At 30.5% G+C, this 15,765-nt stretch overlaps 2 protein-coding genes and 2 non-coding genes across 4 annotated transcripts; 1 reads left to right on the forward strand and 3 right to left on the reverse strand.

Annotated features, from left to right (window-relative positions):
- The first annotated feature begins 7,791 nt into the window (after positions 1-7,791).
- LOC114369700 (uncharacterized protein At1g05835-like) lies at positions 7,792-8,532 on the forward strand. The gene is made up of 2 exons (XM_028326944.1): positions 7,792-7,866; positions 8,061-8,532. Exons 1-2 carry the CDS (start codon positions 7,818-7,820, stop codon positions 8,381-8,383), a joined length of 372 nt encoding a protein of 123 aa, XP_028182745.1. The 5' UTR covers positions 7,792-7,817; the 3' UTR covers positions 8,384-8,532.
- Positions 8,533-10,137: 1,605 nt separating this feature from the next.
- Positions 10,138-12,443, reverse strand: LOC114370022 (small nuclear ribonucleoprotein Sm D2-like). Its single transcript, XM_028327312.1, has 6 exons — positions 12,296-12,443; positions 11,374-11,418; positions 11,243-11,261; positions 10,752-10,832; positions 10,562-10,666; positions 10,138-10,485 (listed from the first exon to the last, which is right to left on the reverse strand). The coding sequence occupies exons 2-6, from the start codon at positions 11,376-11,378 to the stop codon at positions 10,369-10,371; spliced, it is 327 nt and encodes a 108-aa protein (XP_028183113.1). The 5' UTR covers positions 11,379-11,418; positions 12,296-12,443; the 3' UTR covers positions 10,138-10,368.
- Positions 11,591-11,672, reverse strand: LOC114372749. The gene has a single exon (XR_003658316.1). It is a non-coding gene; the product is annotated as a small nucleolar RNA Z159/U59 (small nucleolar RNA).
- LOC114372748 lies at positions 11,825-11,912 on the reverse strand. The gene has a single exon (XR_003658315.1). It is a non-coding gene; the product is annotated as a small nucleolar RNA Z159/U59 (small nucleolar RNA).
- Positions 12,444-15,765: the final 3,322 nt, after the last annotated feature.

Genomic DNA, 15,765 nt, shown 5'->3' on the forward strand with positions numbered 1-15,765 from the left:
AGATCAAGGACTACCTGAGCTGGAAAATGTCTCTTATATTTAATTTGTAAGGGTTAATTAAGTAGATAGACGACTACTTGCACTGAGTGGACATCTAGCTAATTGAGCACAGACTATAGGAAAAAGCATGAAAGGTGACATATCACTTGAATACTTAATGACTAAAAGTTCTCTTGTGATCATCTATAGTTAGAGTGTTTAGTGTTTAGGCTAGGAGTCTCTATATCACAGAATCCTTAGAGAAAAATGTAATGGATCAAAAGTGTCTCGAAAAAGACCACACGTTTCAATAACAATAAGACATCTTTATAGGAATGTGTTCTTGGAAACTTGTTGATCGATCTCCTCAGCTGTTAAAATGTACCCTAGTTCCTTATCACAGTTTCGATTTGTCATGTCTTAAGGAAATTGAATTTTACGGAATTGCATGGTGCACACCAAATGACCCATCCAAAGCAAAAACATATCTTAAAGGCATAACTCTTGAAACCAAACCGTCTATTTTTTTTTTAATTTAAAAAAGTAAAATCAACGGCAGGTGTTGATATTATCAACACATGAGGGATTGAAATAATATTATTTAACAAGTTTTGTAATAGAAAGACTGACAAATTAAAATAGTCTGCTAGTATTTTTTTTTTATCTAGTGGATAAGGAATTTATTTAATTAATGATTTAAATATGTTAAAGATCTCTCATAAATAATTAAATTTTATTCTAAGTCCATAACAAATTTTTCAATTGTTTAAAATTTTTAATATATTAAAATTTTTATTTTTAATCTTTGATATAATTAAGTAACAATTAATCACCTTAAAGACTCAAAGTAAAAATTTTAATATATCAAAAATTCAAGAATGAAAAAGTTTATTAAATATAAAAAAAATTGATTATTTATAAAAAAATCTTAAATATATTTAAGTCAAGATTAATTAAAGGTTTGATAAGTGTATTTGATAATGAAGATAATTATTTTTAAATTTATAAAAAAAAACACTTAATTCAATAACGGCATAATACATGCATGCGATGGATGGAAAAAGTTAAAAGAATAATCTGAAAGAGAGAATGGAGATGTGAAGATGAATCCACAAATTAGGTTTCGGATGTGAGTGACTTGCTGACTAATGACGGCTAACTGCCGACATTATTTTAGTTGGCTGTTCATGGATGCAATGTTCGGTTTTGATTAATAAAAGTGGTTTCTTCCATTGTCAGGCAAATAACCTTATATATAGGAAAATCTAATTTAATATTGTTGTATACTTTTTCGGTAGATATAGTTTTATGTGATAAAATAGCCTAACTTTATAAATTTAATTAGAATATGTTAATAATATAATATTTTTTACATTCTCATTTAATTATGTATTGTTATATAATTAAAAATTGTTAATTTTTAATAATTAATTAAAAAATAATATTTAAAATATTGAAATTATTAGTTAATAATTACACTAATTAACGGTATATTAAAATTAATCTCGTTAATTTAATTATATACAATTCTGAAATATTACAGAAAACGAATAATAATGAATTGATAGGAAATATAGTCAAATACTACATAGTTAGGTAGTGCTAGATGGGATTAATGGAAAATGGAAGGTGAGTGAGTGTGCACTCTTGACATCTTTTGGTGTGGTCCACGTTTCCATCTGGTAAACAGCAGTTTATACGTGTCTGTCATGCACAATACACAGTCGAGAAAATCTTCATGCCAGTGGGCCTCAACCTCACAATCAACATCAATATATGTACTCAACTGAACAAGCAAGCTCATAGAAAAAATCAAAATTGTTTGGGTTTTTTAGTCGTTATTTAATTACGTTGTACGTTTTTTACTTTTTTGGAAAAAGTAATAAGCTGCTTTTCCACCTGCTCACCAACAATCTTATTTAACTAATTTTTATGAACTACCAGTAAAAATATCTTATGTACTTATCTAACAATAAATTTCCTGCTATAATTTACTAATAACTCCCGTGCCAGTCAATTGTCGTATGAAAAATATTTATATTCTTAAATGAAAAATATCTATATTCTTAAATGATCCACTCATTTCTTTTCAACTATACGTTCTTGGATAATGGACACTTAATTTGTATGTGTGTCAATTTCTCTCGAAGTCACATGCCCAATTTGTGGGAGATATCTAAGCAAATACAACTATTTTAAGTGTCCTCTAGTAACTTTCGATATTCTTTTCTCCTAGGTCATGACAGAACATTGACAAAGAAATTTCAATTTATTGTTGAGGCTGAAGAATACAAGTTCGGGTGTTGTAGGGCTCTTGTTTCTTCATTACTAGGGGGACAATCTAAGAGTCCCTTGGACCATTTGTCTAAGTACATAGAATCTGCAAATTGATCACTGGAGGTTCCTGTTCTCTAAGGTCCTTGTCATTTGCTTAATTAGCATCTTTATTAAGGTGGAATTGTCGTGGTCCTACCAATATATAATATACTTTCAGAAATTGGCTCTACTTTTTTGCTTTTATATTCTCTTTTGCTTACTATGCCAAGAGAAAACTATCAGCTAATAACATATTATATTTGATGCTACAAAACAATAGATATATGGTGACTAGATTAATGGGGAGGCAGTGCGCCATCAGCCACACGGGAGACTAAAAGATAAGAGTTTTCCTTTTGTCAGTCAGGAATTTGTGGATTAATTAATAATATTTAATTATTGGATTAAATTTTTAGATTATTAATATTGATTATAAGCATTTATTTGATTGATATTAATTTTCTGGAGTTATGATGTGTACATGTTTATGATAGATTGGACCTTCTCAAATTAAACCTATATACGTTTCATTTTCATAGGAGTCAAGAGAATAAGTAGTAGCTATATTATAGATAGCTTAAGTCTGTATAGGGATCAAAGATAAGATTACTCGTCTATTACGTTTGAATAAAGATACATCTCATCAAAAGTTAGAGTATTTAAATAAGATCTAATCTGGTAGTTATTTATAAAATTGTCGAAACAATTTTTGTGTGATACAACATTGGTGAAAATTAAACCATATCTGTCAAGCGGAGTTAAACTTCACCCTTATTCAGTATTCGTTATTCAATTGAGATAAAATACATGAATTTCATCTTTTCTTTAGTTACATGTCTTCTAACTCTCTTATAAATGTATTATAAAGTTACTAATGGTATGTTATGAACATGTTATGACTTTGCTCATTTTTTGTTAAATTTTCTTCAATTAGCATATCGGAGAATGAATTAATGTATGTTATGGCCGCTATTTTGTGTTGTTATAACATTGACTTTTTATTTTATTTTGTCAAACCTTATCCTTTCGCTACGAGAAAATCATGCATATATACTTATGGATACATTCTGATGTGGTCTTGGCTTTGTCAAAAATAAGCGTTAATTACTGACACGATGTCATACAAATGATCTCAAAATACTCGAGAACCGCTTCCACCCTCGAGAACCCAGTAATTAATGCATCTTGGATGTGGTCTCTCCAAACCCGTGAGCACATTAAACACTTTCTTTGGCTTACCCATCACAAAATTATCCCCACTAACGCATTTTGTGTGTGTCAACATGTTACTATTGACTCTTTTTTTGTTGCAGGTGGCTTTCACGAGGAATCTATCCAATTAATTTATGATTTTAAATATCATTGTATAAACTTTGGAAAATTACATTAATATTAAATATTAAGTTGTATTAATAATTTTTTTATCCATAAGAGTTAATATAAATACGTCACCAAAAAATTTATAACACGCATCTTGTTTAACCAATTGAATTAAATCTCTTTGATAATATAATTATATTTGAGATTTTTTATAAAAGAAGTAATTAATTGAAATTTTTTAATATAAATTTATCTAAATTATATTTGACCCCCTAATTTTCCTCCCTTTGTTCGCCCGTCCATACTCCCTTTGATCGAAAGGATTCGCAAGTTCACATCTTTTGACTGGCCATACTCTAAGAGAGGACAACAGTGTTGCAGATCTGTTAGTAAAGTGGATTCTGCTGAGGATTTTTCTATTGTCTTCCATAGCAACCCTCCTAATTGTCTCTTAAGACGCTCCCTTGGCTGATGCCATAGGCATCCTTTCATTCGTTGTAATTAGTTTTCCTGAGTTCTGTTCTTAATCTCCAAAGCATGAAAAAAAAACAAGTTTTTAAAAATATGGTTTAACTAAATGTGAAAATTAAAAGTATTAATGAATAATAAAAACATAAATATGCTCCCTCAAAAAAATGTTAATTAAAAGTTAAAAACATTAATGAATAATAAAATTGTAAAGTTAGAAATAAAAATAATTAATGGATAATAAAAACACTAACTCAACATTTAACCAAGTCAAAACTAATATGATTTAAAGATAAAAACATGAATTGAAAATAATTAATACAAAAAATAATTGCTGATTATATTTAATAAATACTATAATTAATGTATAGTCAAGTTAATGGTTATCACTGCTGTTATCTTCCTTATAAATAGCTAGCGTAGCATATAACCAGCATAGCTTGATTAATAATAATAAAAAAAAAGCATAACACCACCCCTAAAATAGTTGAGAAATCAGAAATCAGTATTAGTGTCGACAGAAATGGTTGTGATTGCCACCGGCCGTCAAAGGGCTGACCGCCATATTTCTCGTCATTGCAAGTAGAAGTAAGTTTGCTTTGGTGCTGGGATCAAAAATCAAAATTAACACTTTATATGATATTTTGCATTTGTATTTCCTCATTTCAATTGCTCTATAATTTTTCAAAATCGCTCCTAATATCTCTCTCTATATATACTCGTCTACATGAGATTTGTTTAATTGACTCAAAGTGAAGATGACATCATCATTAAACATTAGGTTTTTATAATTATCTTATATTTTAAATTATAATATTAATGTTATGATTCGCTAATGTATTATCTTTCATTTCTCTTTCATATATATGTAAAATATGATCTCATAGTTTTAATTTTTTTTCTTTTTTCTAGAATCTTGACTTATCATTTGGGTATGAAATATCCATGTTATAAGAAAAATATACTTATTTTATTTGCGTTTGAAGTCTCTAACAAAGATTAATCACTATTTTCGGCAGGGTTATTTCGTATCAAAATCATGATCAGAAAAAAAATCTTTTTTCTAAATTTTATTGTTCTTTTTTAAGACTCTTTCTAAATTGACTTTTGTATTAATTATTTTTTACTCAAATACCCTTAGTTATTTTACAATAAATATTTATGTATTAAAAATATAAGACAAATGTTAATAAGTGTTATTAAGACATTGGTTAAGAAATTAAAAGGAGAACGATTTTTAATGAGATGCGCAAAATTGCATTATCTATGATTTTTTATGCACTCATATGATTTTCACAATAAATATTTTTTCATTTTAGGTCTTTAACAAATGTGTTAATAACACTGTTTAACAAGACCCAAAATATAAATGTATTATCTTATAAGAATTGTATAAAAAGATTAACGCACATTAATTAATTAAGTAAGACTATGTTTATCAAGACATTTCAATTAATTTCTATTTTTTTTACTGGTTGAAAAACTTGTTTAACTGTTCGATAAATAAATTTTTATTAGAAGTTTCTAATATTTTTTTAATGTTACTTGAAGTAACGTTTTTTAAATGTTAACTTTTAGTTTTTTTATATTTTCTTCCACTTTTATCTTCAATATATTTACTCATTTTTCTTGTTATCTTTTTTTAAAATAAATCATAGTTTATTGCTTTTTTTGTCATTTTATATTTTCAGTCACTTCAACAGTTAGTTTTACTCAACATTTATAATTTAATAAGTTAATTTTTCAATTTTTGGTTACCAACTTTCAGCTACTAACTAGTTTTTCAACTCTCAATCAATTTTTCAACTAGTTTTATTAAACATAACCTAATTGGAAATAAAATGATTATGAACTCCAAAATTTTTAAGAATAACTTTAACAAAATAATACAAATTAACAAATTTAATGTAATTAACTGTGTAAATTAGTTTTAAAAAATCTTATATATTAAGAATTGAGGTATTAGTTTGTAATGATATATATTTAATTGTTGTAGTGGATGGACAATGCAGTCTGAGCAATCTTGAAGTGCACCAATACGATACAGGAAGACTGTATCAGGGCACAAGTAAATTTGCTGTGACCATCATCAATAGATGCAGTCCATTGTGTGATCAAAGCAATGTGAACTTAAACTGCACTGGATTAAGACTATGAAACCCATAGACCCTTCAATTTTGAATGTCTCTAGTGATGTTTGTATTGTCAAGAATGGTCAACCTATCACTATCGATGATCCTGTGAACTTTCGCTATATCATGCTCACTATGCATGTATTCTCTAAACAGGCAATAAAAGAGGTACAATTTTGCAAATTAACCACATTTTATTCTATGATTTAATTTAGAAATAAGGTCAGTTAGTGTCAACACCCAATTTTATCCTCAATTTATTTTTTATTACTTTTTTATATTTATACTCACTTACAACTTATCTTTCTCTATTATAATATTTTTAATTTCTCAAATTTGTGTCATCCCACATTTGAGCAAAAATAAAAAGAGAGAAGAAAAAGCAAAGCAAAATAGAATAAAATAAAAGACAACATTTTGGGCCAGAAATCATGTTTTGAATTGTCCAAAAAAGATTACAAGCAGGTCCAAGTGTCCATTACTCAAATCTCAAGCCCAAATACAAGGAAAAGAGAGCAACAACAAACTAAAAAAAAAAAAAAAGAAACAGAAGCATTCGGGTATATAGGTCATGAGCCAAGTCTCATCCTACTTGTGTAAGATGTCTCCAAGATTCAACCAACCATCACCAACTTGCCAACTTTCGCAGCATAAAATAGAAGGTTTCTACAAAACGACACAATGGCAAGTACAAGAAGACGGAATTCAATCCCAAGATAATGAATTGGAGCTCCAGCCAAGCCTATAAAGAGGAAGATATCACTGATTTTGTTGGGTTTATTCTAAACCAAATTAGAAATATTTTGAGATCTTGTCCTTTATACTCTATTCAATTTGTAAGAAGGCAGGCAAATTTGGTGGCTCATTCTTTGGCTAGGAATTCTTTCCTTTTTGAGCAGGATCAAATCTTCCTTAATATTCTCCATTGTATTGCTGATATTTTATCAATCAAAAAGTATCTGATTGTGTTGCAGTAAAAAAAATTATAATAAACTATTTAACTATCATAAATTACCCATTACCTTTTTAACTCTTGTGAATAACTACTCATAATAACTAGTTTAAATAACTGCACAATACTTAGAGCATTTATAATGAGATATGCTTAGTTACATTGGACGTGTTAGTGCGTTACTCATTAATAAAATACTATTTCGATGTATCACACATGTGATTTTATGTCATTTAAAATTGGAGAGAGATGCTTATATATTTTTTTGAGTTGCTTAACATTGAGTTAAATATAAGAAGAGAATATGGAATAGTAAAGATAGAGAAAATATTTACAAGTTAAACAACTTGTTTTTAGAAATTTTTATTAAAAGAAGAATTGTTTGGATTGTTTAAAATTGAATTGACATAAAGTGGCATAAAGTGGTTGTTTATACGAAAAGCATTGGATATGCTCGATCTTAAAATATAAAAACTACCTATTAACACAAATTGATACAGGAATAATTTGTTGCCCTCTCTCCTCATTTAATAAAAAATTACAGGCACAAGATGTCTTTTATTCTATTAGTTCTTATAAATACCGTAGCATGTATATTCCATCACCACCCCTGAAATAGTTTAGAGAAATCAGCATTTGTGTCGATAGAAATGGTTGCTGTCCTCAAAGCGCTGGCGATATTTCTCATCATTGCAAGAGGTAATTTTTGTTTTGGTGCTAAGAATTAAAATTAAGAATATCATATGCTATTTTGTATTAATTTGTATGTGCACATCTTTTCTCATTTCCATTACTCTATAATTTTTGAAAACCACTCCTAGTATGATCTCCATGCAAAGCTTGATCTCATAGTTTAGAAACTGATTTGTGATCATATTAATCAATTGGCGCAGCGTATGGGCAATGCACTCTGAGCAAGCTTGAAGTACACCAATATGATACAGGAAAGCTGGTTCAGGGAAAACATGAGTATGCTGTGAGCATCTCCAATAAATGCTCTGAATTGTGCGTTCATAGAAATGTGAAGTTAAATTGCAAAGGTTTTCAAACCGTGGAGAGGGTAGACCCTTCAATTTTGAAAGTCTCTGGTGATGTTTGTTTTGTTAAGAATGGCCTACCTATCACTTCTGATGCACCAGTGAACTTCGGCTATGCTTGGAGCAACTCATTCAATTTGAAACCAATTTCATCCGACATCCATTGTTATAAATCATAAAATGTTATATGGATTGCTACCTATTCACTAAACAGCAAATTAAATAAGACAATTTGCAAACCTCCATTTTATTCTATGATTTAGTTTTAAAATGTATGTAATACATTTTGCTTTATTAGTATAAAAGGGGATAACTCTTTTAGTGAGACTTTTTTTTCATTCAACCGCAAATCTTTTATTGAAAAAAGTCAAGCATTTGCTACTTTATTTTTTAGAAACATGCACTACTTAAATTAACCGTTCATTAGACTTAACAAAAGTTGTATTAACATCATTTCAGTTATAAGAAAGTAGGCTTGAAATATTATTTTATTCTCCCTATTTTAATATATGCACAATTTTCGTCCTTCAGTTCTAAAATAAAAATATTTGATTTACATATTTTAAAATAGAGTATTCAATCCTTTTATTTTAAAAATTCATAATTTTAATTCTCATATTTAAAAAAAATCTACAATTTTAGTACATTTTTTAATTTTATTTATGTTTTATTTCTTATATTATTATAATTAATTAAATCATTTTTTATGACACGTTAAATAAATATGACAGGTTTAGGATTCAACTCTCAAAACAAAAAAAATAAAATATATATAAAATTCGACTAATATAATGAGTTTTTTAAAATAAAAAAGATTAAATGTCTTTATTTTCAAATAGGAGATTAAATTGTGGATTTTTTTAAAAGAATGAACAAAGATCTCTATTTTAAAATAGAGAAACCAAAATTATTGGTTGAGCAAAATAGAATCGAGACGGACTTATATGCTTATTAGAAGGCCCCCTTTCTTTTAAATTCTACTTTTTTTAATATATATATAATGTTTTAATAATAAATTAATTATTTTATTTAAACATTTTGATTATAGAAATAACACCATTTAAGTATTAATTATTTGTTTTATTCTATTTCTTGAAAAAAATATTTTATTCCCTTTTATAGTATTCATTAAAAAAATAATGATACTTGATGTTAGTTATTTTCTTCGTTAATATCTTTTCTTTTTACAAAATATATTATTATTATTATTATTTTAATGGTTATAAATATTTATATTTGTAACTAAATGATTTTATTATATTTCTTTTATATTGATTTGAGGAATTAAATATTATTTATAATTAATATTTGCCTATGAGATAAAGTTGTACTACATAAAAAATTAATAACTAAAATTTGAAAAACTTTAAGTCTCGCATTGACTAGAAATTATGTTAAGATAAAATATTAAAGTGAGGGAAGAAGCAATTATCACCCTATAATAAAAAATATAAGTAAAGAATAATTCTCATCTAAACAATCTTATTCGAGTCAGATAAGATCACTATACAACAAAACTCTCCCTTCAAATACTTAACACAACTCCATACCTAAAACTCAAACTAAAAACTTATGCATAAATTAAAACAATCTCACGATAACTAATCCACATGCTTGATGGTTACAATGTATAAATCTAATTTTAAATTTATGAAACCTCATTATATAAACTTTGAAAGAACAAATTAAATATTAAGTTATACCAAACACTTAATGAAATTTACTTTAATAGATTTTGGACCTTTTTATAAAATAAATAATTAATTATTTTTTTATTTCAAATTTATCTAAATTATATTTGACCCTAACTTTCCTTGTTGGGTACACCCTGAAATTGGGGAATAAAATTGCATTCAAGCCACAAAAATATGTATTAACATCATTTCGGTTATTAAAAAAAGTATTAACATCATTTCAATAACAAAAGGCAAAATAAAGAAACATAAAATAATTCCCTAGTCTCAAGGCAAATAAAGAAAAATTCAACTCCAATGACTACAAGGGTATCGTACGAGAAATAATCCAATGTGCAAATACTATAAGCCTACCGTTACATAATTTTTGAAGGCCAGAATGTCTACATATTCGTTTGTCAAGAATTCAAGATATAACGAAAAGGCAAATACTACAGAGCCATTTACTTATACAAGTTGATGACAGAATCTCATTTGGGATTCCTAAGAACAATGATGACAGAATCTCCACGGAGAAACATTTTGCTGATGAATCTATCCTTGTTGACTGGCTGGGACTTTTTCTTTCCTTTACCAGTCTTTGGCACCTGATTGTACACACAGAGATCGCTTAGCAGATGTAACAAGTGCAAGGGAAGTAAAAATCTAAAAGACAAACCATACCTCAGTCCACATCTCCCTGACATTTTCAAGAACCATGTTGCAGTGCCTGTCAAAAGCCCTTACACGACCCAGAAGCTTTTTGTTGTTCCGACAATTTATCAGTACCTGCATAAGATAAATTAAGTTAAAAAAAACCTCTGGGTTTGCCTCTGAAACCATCAAAGAGTACATATCATAAAAATGAACACACCTGAGTATTATTTTTAACACTCATCATGAGTACAGATAGTGGTCCGGTGTTGAACTCCTCTTCCTCATTCTTACCTGCAGTCTGTAAAAAGAAGTATGTTAGCTTCGAAAAGATAGTAAAGCACAGTAAGCAAGTCTCTAATATTAAAAATTAAAAAATAATAAACATTACAACAGGAAAACCAGTTTCATGCACAACAGTAGACAACCAATAATCCTCGCATGAAAGACACATTATCATAAGCTAATAAAATACCTTTACCTAGCTATAGCCTGTTCAGTGGTTACATATGAACAATGACAAACAAAAAATAGGCTAAATTATGCAAAACAAAGATTCAATTTGCCTAATAGCTAATTAGTCAAATACAGACATTCAAAAGCCTAGACAGCATTGCAGATATATTGGAACAAGCAAAACAATTTTACAGTGTAAGGATCATATAGGCATATAGCTAAACTTGCATAATGAATACACTTAAAAGAACTTACATCTTCCTCCATTGGCCGGCTTGAGAAGAGAAAGTAGGGAAACAAAAAAGCATTAGTACTTTAGGAAAAAAAAGAGGTGAGAAACTCAATAACAATAATACCAATAGAATTCACAGTTACAGAATCAATACCTCATTTTGGAAGGAAAGAGCAAAACTACTCAAATAAAGTCGAAACTGAAACAAGAGAAAACATATATATCAAATGATGAATTAAAATAAGAAACTAGGTAACTGGGAACCAAAACATTAAATAAATTGCAGAGAATAAGAAATACTATAACAGAATAATGAGAAAAGGAAAGGGTGAAACGGGACAAACAAAAAGAGAAAAGAAAAGCATTAACAGGTCTCTTCAGTTCAGGTCTCCATGTATTTTCCTCATGGACAACTAGGAAACGAAAGTTATTTTTCTAATCATCCTCAGAGGCTAATGTGACTGGTTTCAAATTCCAAAGCAGGGACAGACATCAGAATTAAAGGACTAACAACCTGTATGGCAAATAAAAGTGGGAATCTGTACATGAAGCTGCAAGCAAACAACAAACTATCCTATACAAAAAAACAAAGTTCGAAAAAAAAAGCCTCTTCAGTTCAGGTCGTCTCCATGTATTTTCCTCATCGAAAATTCGGAAGAACGAAAGTTATATTTTTTCATCATCCTCAGAGACTTTGACTGGTTTTCTGACATGAAATTAAGACAACAGAGAAAACAAAGCATCACTTAAAAAAATACTTAATGCCAAACCACGTTGCTTGAGGTGAAAACCCTTTTCAAAAACCCTAAAAACCTAAGGTAAATAGCTGAAAACCCCTAAAAACCTCAGCCCCTAGGATTCTAAGAAGGCAGAAGGAGCACAATATCGGACGCGAAACAATCAGAAATGATGAGGCACAAACCATTAGAAAATCGAAAGTTTAATCCGAATCGGATCGTCGTCAGAGACAGAAGTATGTCGAGAATCAATTACGTAAATGCACACATAGGAGCACGAATTGAGGCACAAAAGTATAAATCTCGAAGTAAATAAGAAGATAAGCCAAAGCAACATACCTTGATTCAGAGGACGAAGAAGATATGAATGTCCGAAATGAAGAACCACACTCAAATGTGAAGTCGATAAACCCTAATTAATTTTTGGGGGGCTTTCAGTTCAAAACCGAACTTGGTTGGGTACGCCCATTTCCATTCGGCCCAATACCCTTGGGCCTGGATGGTAGCGCATAAGTCCATGGTAACATGACCAAATCATGTTAACAAATCTGGCTCCTTCATTCTTTTTAAAAGCAAATCAGCGGCTGGGATTCAAACGCACAAAACTGCTGTCGTTTTAGTCTGATAAGGTATTCTGAAATTTTATATAGCACTTCGTCCCCAAAAGGGTAGACTTCTTCATTGTGTGATGATTACATTTTTCACATTAAATCAGCTTGATACTTTATTTTACTTTAATTTTTAAAAAATATTATTTTGAATCTTATATGTACTACAATTTTTTTTATAGATTTTGTAATTTCTAATTTTAGATATCAAGTAAAATTTGAATTAAATATGGAAAAAATAAATAAAAAATCATCTTAAAAGGAAAGTTTACTTAACAGAGTTTGATCTACTTAATTTAAAATATTACTATCCAGATTTAAAAATTAGATAATTTATTATATCATTGTTATGGGGAATAAAATCAACATTTCAAAGAACAAAAACATACTTTACACAAGAGGATATCATGCTTTCACACATTCTCACCATAATAAATGAATCCCTTCGTCACTCTTTTTTTCTTTTTTATTGTTGATCCTCATATCATTTATGTATTTATAATAACTTCAATACAGGGTGGACTATATACTCAGAAGTATGGTGGCAAACAAATAAATATGTCGCCCTTGCTAACGTATGAGTAACGTAGATAGCTTGTCTCTTGATGAAACTTACCCTGGAGTTTGAAAAACTATTCAAAAAAGAGTAGCTCCCAGCTCATTATGCTGAAAGAGATTTCTGTTAATACTATCTACAACTACCAGACAATCTACTTCAAAAGAAGCATCATTAAGACCCACCTCCCTTACCCAACAAATTGGCTCCAAAAGACCCAATGCCTCAGCTTCAATCGACTGAATGCAACCCAGAGCCCAGAAGGTTTTTGCCAAAAACAAACTCACCTTTATCATTCCTAACACAATTACCCATGCCATACCTCTGCTGATCCGAATTCACAGTTGCATCGATATTGTACTTGAACTCCCCTTTTATGGTTTCTACCAACGCAACTTGTCTCCACAATTCTATTTTGCAGCTGCAAATTTTTTCTGATAGTAGAATTCCACTCGGAGAGGACATTGTTGGCTTTGTCAACCAGCAACTGTGCAAGGATATCTTTTCCTTCCCAAACCATATTGTTTCTCCTCCGCTAGAGAGACCATAACCACACAACCAGGATGTTAGATAAGCAAGCAAAAAAAAATCAACAAATCCATCCGCATTATCCATCAATTCCTGAATATCATCCCACAACCCAGCTATTGTCCAATAGTTGCGAACCTGATCACAACCCACAAAACAATGCAATCGTTCTATATGTTCTTTTCACAGAAACAACACAAAGATGAACATTGGACTCCTCTACCCCAAGAAAAGCTTGGATTGTGGCCCAAATTGGCCTCCAAGAACCCCGAACATATGAATTGGTGGTTAATTTTCACCCTTCTTCTCTAACATGGCTAAATTAGAGTCATGGAAGTGAAGAAAACCCATCCCACCATGCTCCTTTCTCACTGCTAGTTTGTCCCAGTTAATTCCTCTCCCATTGATTCTATTCGTACCCACCAGAACGAGTTGATCATTCTCTGCATCTCCTCACCCAAAGACACCGGAATAAGGAAAGAGTTCATACAATATGCCGATATAGATAGATTGTGCCACAGTCTTCACCAGAATCTCTCGACCAGCCTTGGGCAAATGCTTACCTGACCAACTCTGAACCTTCTTCCAAATGCAGTCCTTTAAGTAATTAAACATTGCCTTCTTTTTCCTCCCAATCATTGAGGGAAGACCAAGATACCTCCCCGTTCCCAAATACTTCGAGACACCAAGAACAAAAACCAGCCTATCTCTAATAACAGAAGAGGTATTCTTACTGAAATACAACTCTGACTTAGCCAAGTTAACAACCTGATCGGATGTTTTCTCATAAACCTCCAAAATCTCCTTCAAGCACTTACCCTCTTTTTCCTCAGCCCTGAAGAACAAGATGTAGTCGTTAGCGAAGAGCAAGTGAGTTATAATAGGAACCCTTTTACACACTTGGATCCCATGGATATCCCCTTTTGCCTCTGTCCACTGATTGGGGAAGATAAACCTTCCCTCCCCAAAATAAACAGGTAAGGTGACAGCGGTCACTTTGCCTAAGTCCTCTCAGCGAGTGGAAGCCACTAGACCCTTCCCCATTTACAAGCACAAAAAATTGAACAGAAGACACACACATAGTCACCCAATTCACCCATTGCTGGCATAACCCCAACTTCAACATGATACCTTTCAAATAGCCCCATTCCACCCTATCAAACGCCTTGCTCATATCCACTTTAAGCACCACCTCCCCCCTCTTACCTTTCGATTTACACTTCATATGGTGGATAGTCTCCATACCCACCAAGGCGTTGTCAAGAATGGAGCTATTCTCCACAAAGGCCGATTGTTCCTGAGAAATACACTTGTGCAACAATGGTATCAATCTGTTTGCAAAGACTTTTGAGAGGATTTTGTACAAGACATTGCACAACGATATAGGCCTTAAGTCCCTCATAGAAGATGGATTCTCCTTTTTCGGCATAAGGACTATGTCTAGATTCGTAGCATTTAACTAAGATGGCAGCACACCAGCTTCTAACCAGGATAAACAAGCTTTGAAAATATCATCACCCTTCGTCACTCTCTTATTACTTATTGTTTGAAAATTAAAATAAAATAAAAGAAATAAATAAGGAAAAAATGTAAAATCTTGAATTAAATAGAAAAATAACATTAGCAAAATAACTTTAATTGGTAGAACATGAATCAGCAATGCATTATATCATATCATAAGCATAAAGAAAAAATAAATTAGGAGAATAAATAATTAGTCTGAGTTGAAACACGCAAACACTATGCTTAGAGAGAAAATACTCCCACTGAACTGGTAGAAAAAAATCTAATTACGCTCCTCTCCCTAGATATGACAACTCGTTGGTTCCGATCATGTAGAAGGAAAAGATCCCCGAACCTTGAATACCAATGCTCTTTGTTCTCAAAAATAAGTTTTATAAGAGAAAGAAGAGAAAATTTTAGGGAGAAAAAAAATCAAATTGTTGTTCTACTTGTATTTGCTAGAGAGTAGGAAAGATATATATATATATATATAAGCATAGACCCCTTACAAAAATATTAACAGTTGGAAACCAAATATGATCGTTGAAAATCAACTTACACGTATCAAAATAACAAACATAACAAATTGCATTGACTCATTAAAATAAAATCGT

This window comes from Glycine soja, chromosome 10, assembly GCF_004193775.1.
Source record: "Glycine soja cultivar W05 chromosome 10, ASM419377v2, whole genome shotgun sequence".
NCBI lineage: Eukaryota > Viridiplantae > Streptophyta > Magnoliopsida > Fabales > Fabaceae > Glycine > Glycine soja.

What these genes read in the sequence shown, in the direction of transcription:
- LOC114369700 (XM_028326944.1), top strand. Translation starts at nt 7,818, where the DNA reads ATGGTTGCTGTCCTCAAAGCGCTGGCGATATTTCTCATCATTGCAAGA. An exon ending in ATTTCTCATCATTGCAAGAG is followed by an intron (nt 7,867 to 8,060) that starts GTAATTTTTGTT and finishes CAATTGGCGCAG; the next exon opens with CGTATGGGCAATGCACTCTG.
- LOC114370022 (XM_028327312.1), bottom strand. An exon ending in GTGTTAAAAATAATACTCAG is followed by an intron (nt 10,667 to 10,751) that starts GTGTGTTCATTT and finishes TATCTTATGCAG; the next exon opens with GTACTGATAAATTGTCGGAA. An exon ending in TCAGGGAGATGTGGACTGAG is followed by an intron (nt 10,486 to 10,561) that starts GTATGGTTTGTC and finishes GTGTACAATCAG; the next exon opens with GTGCCAAAGACTGGTAAAGG.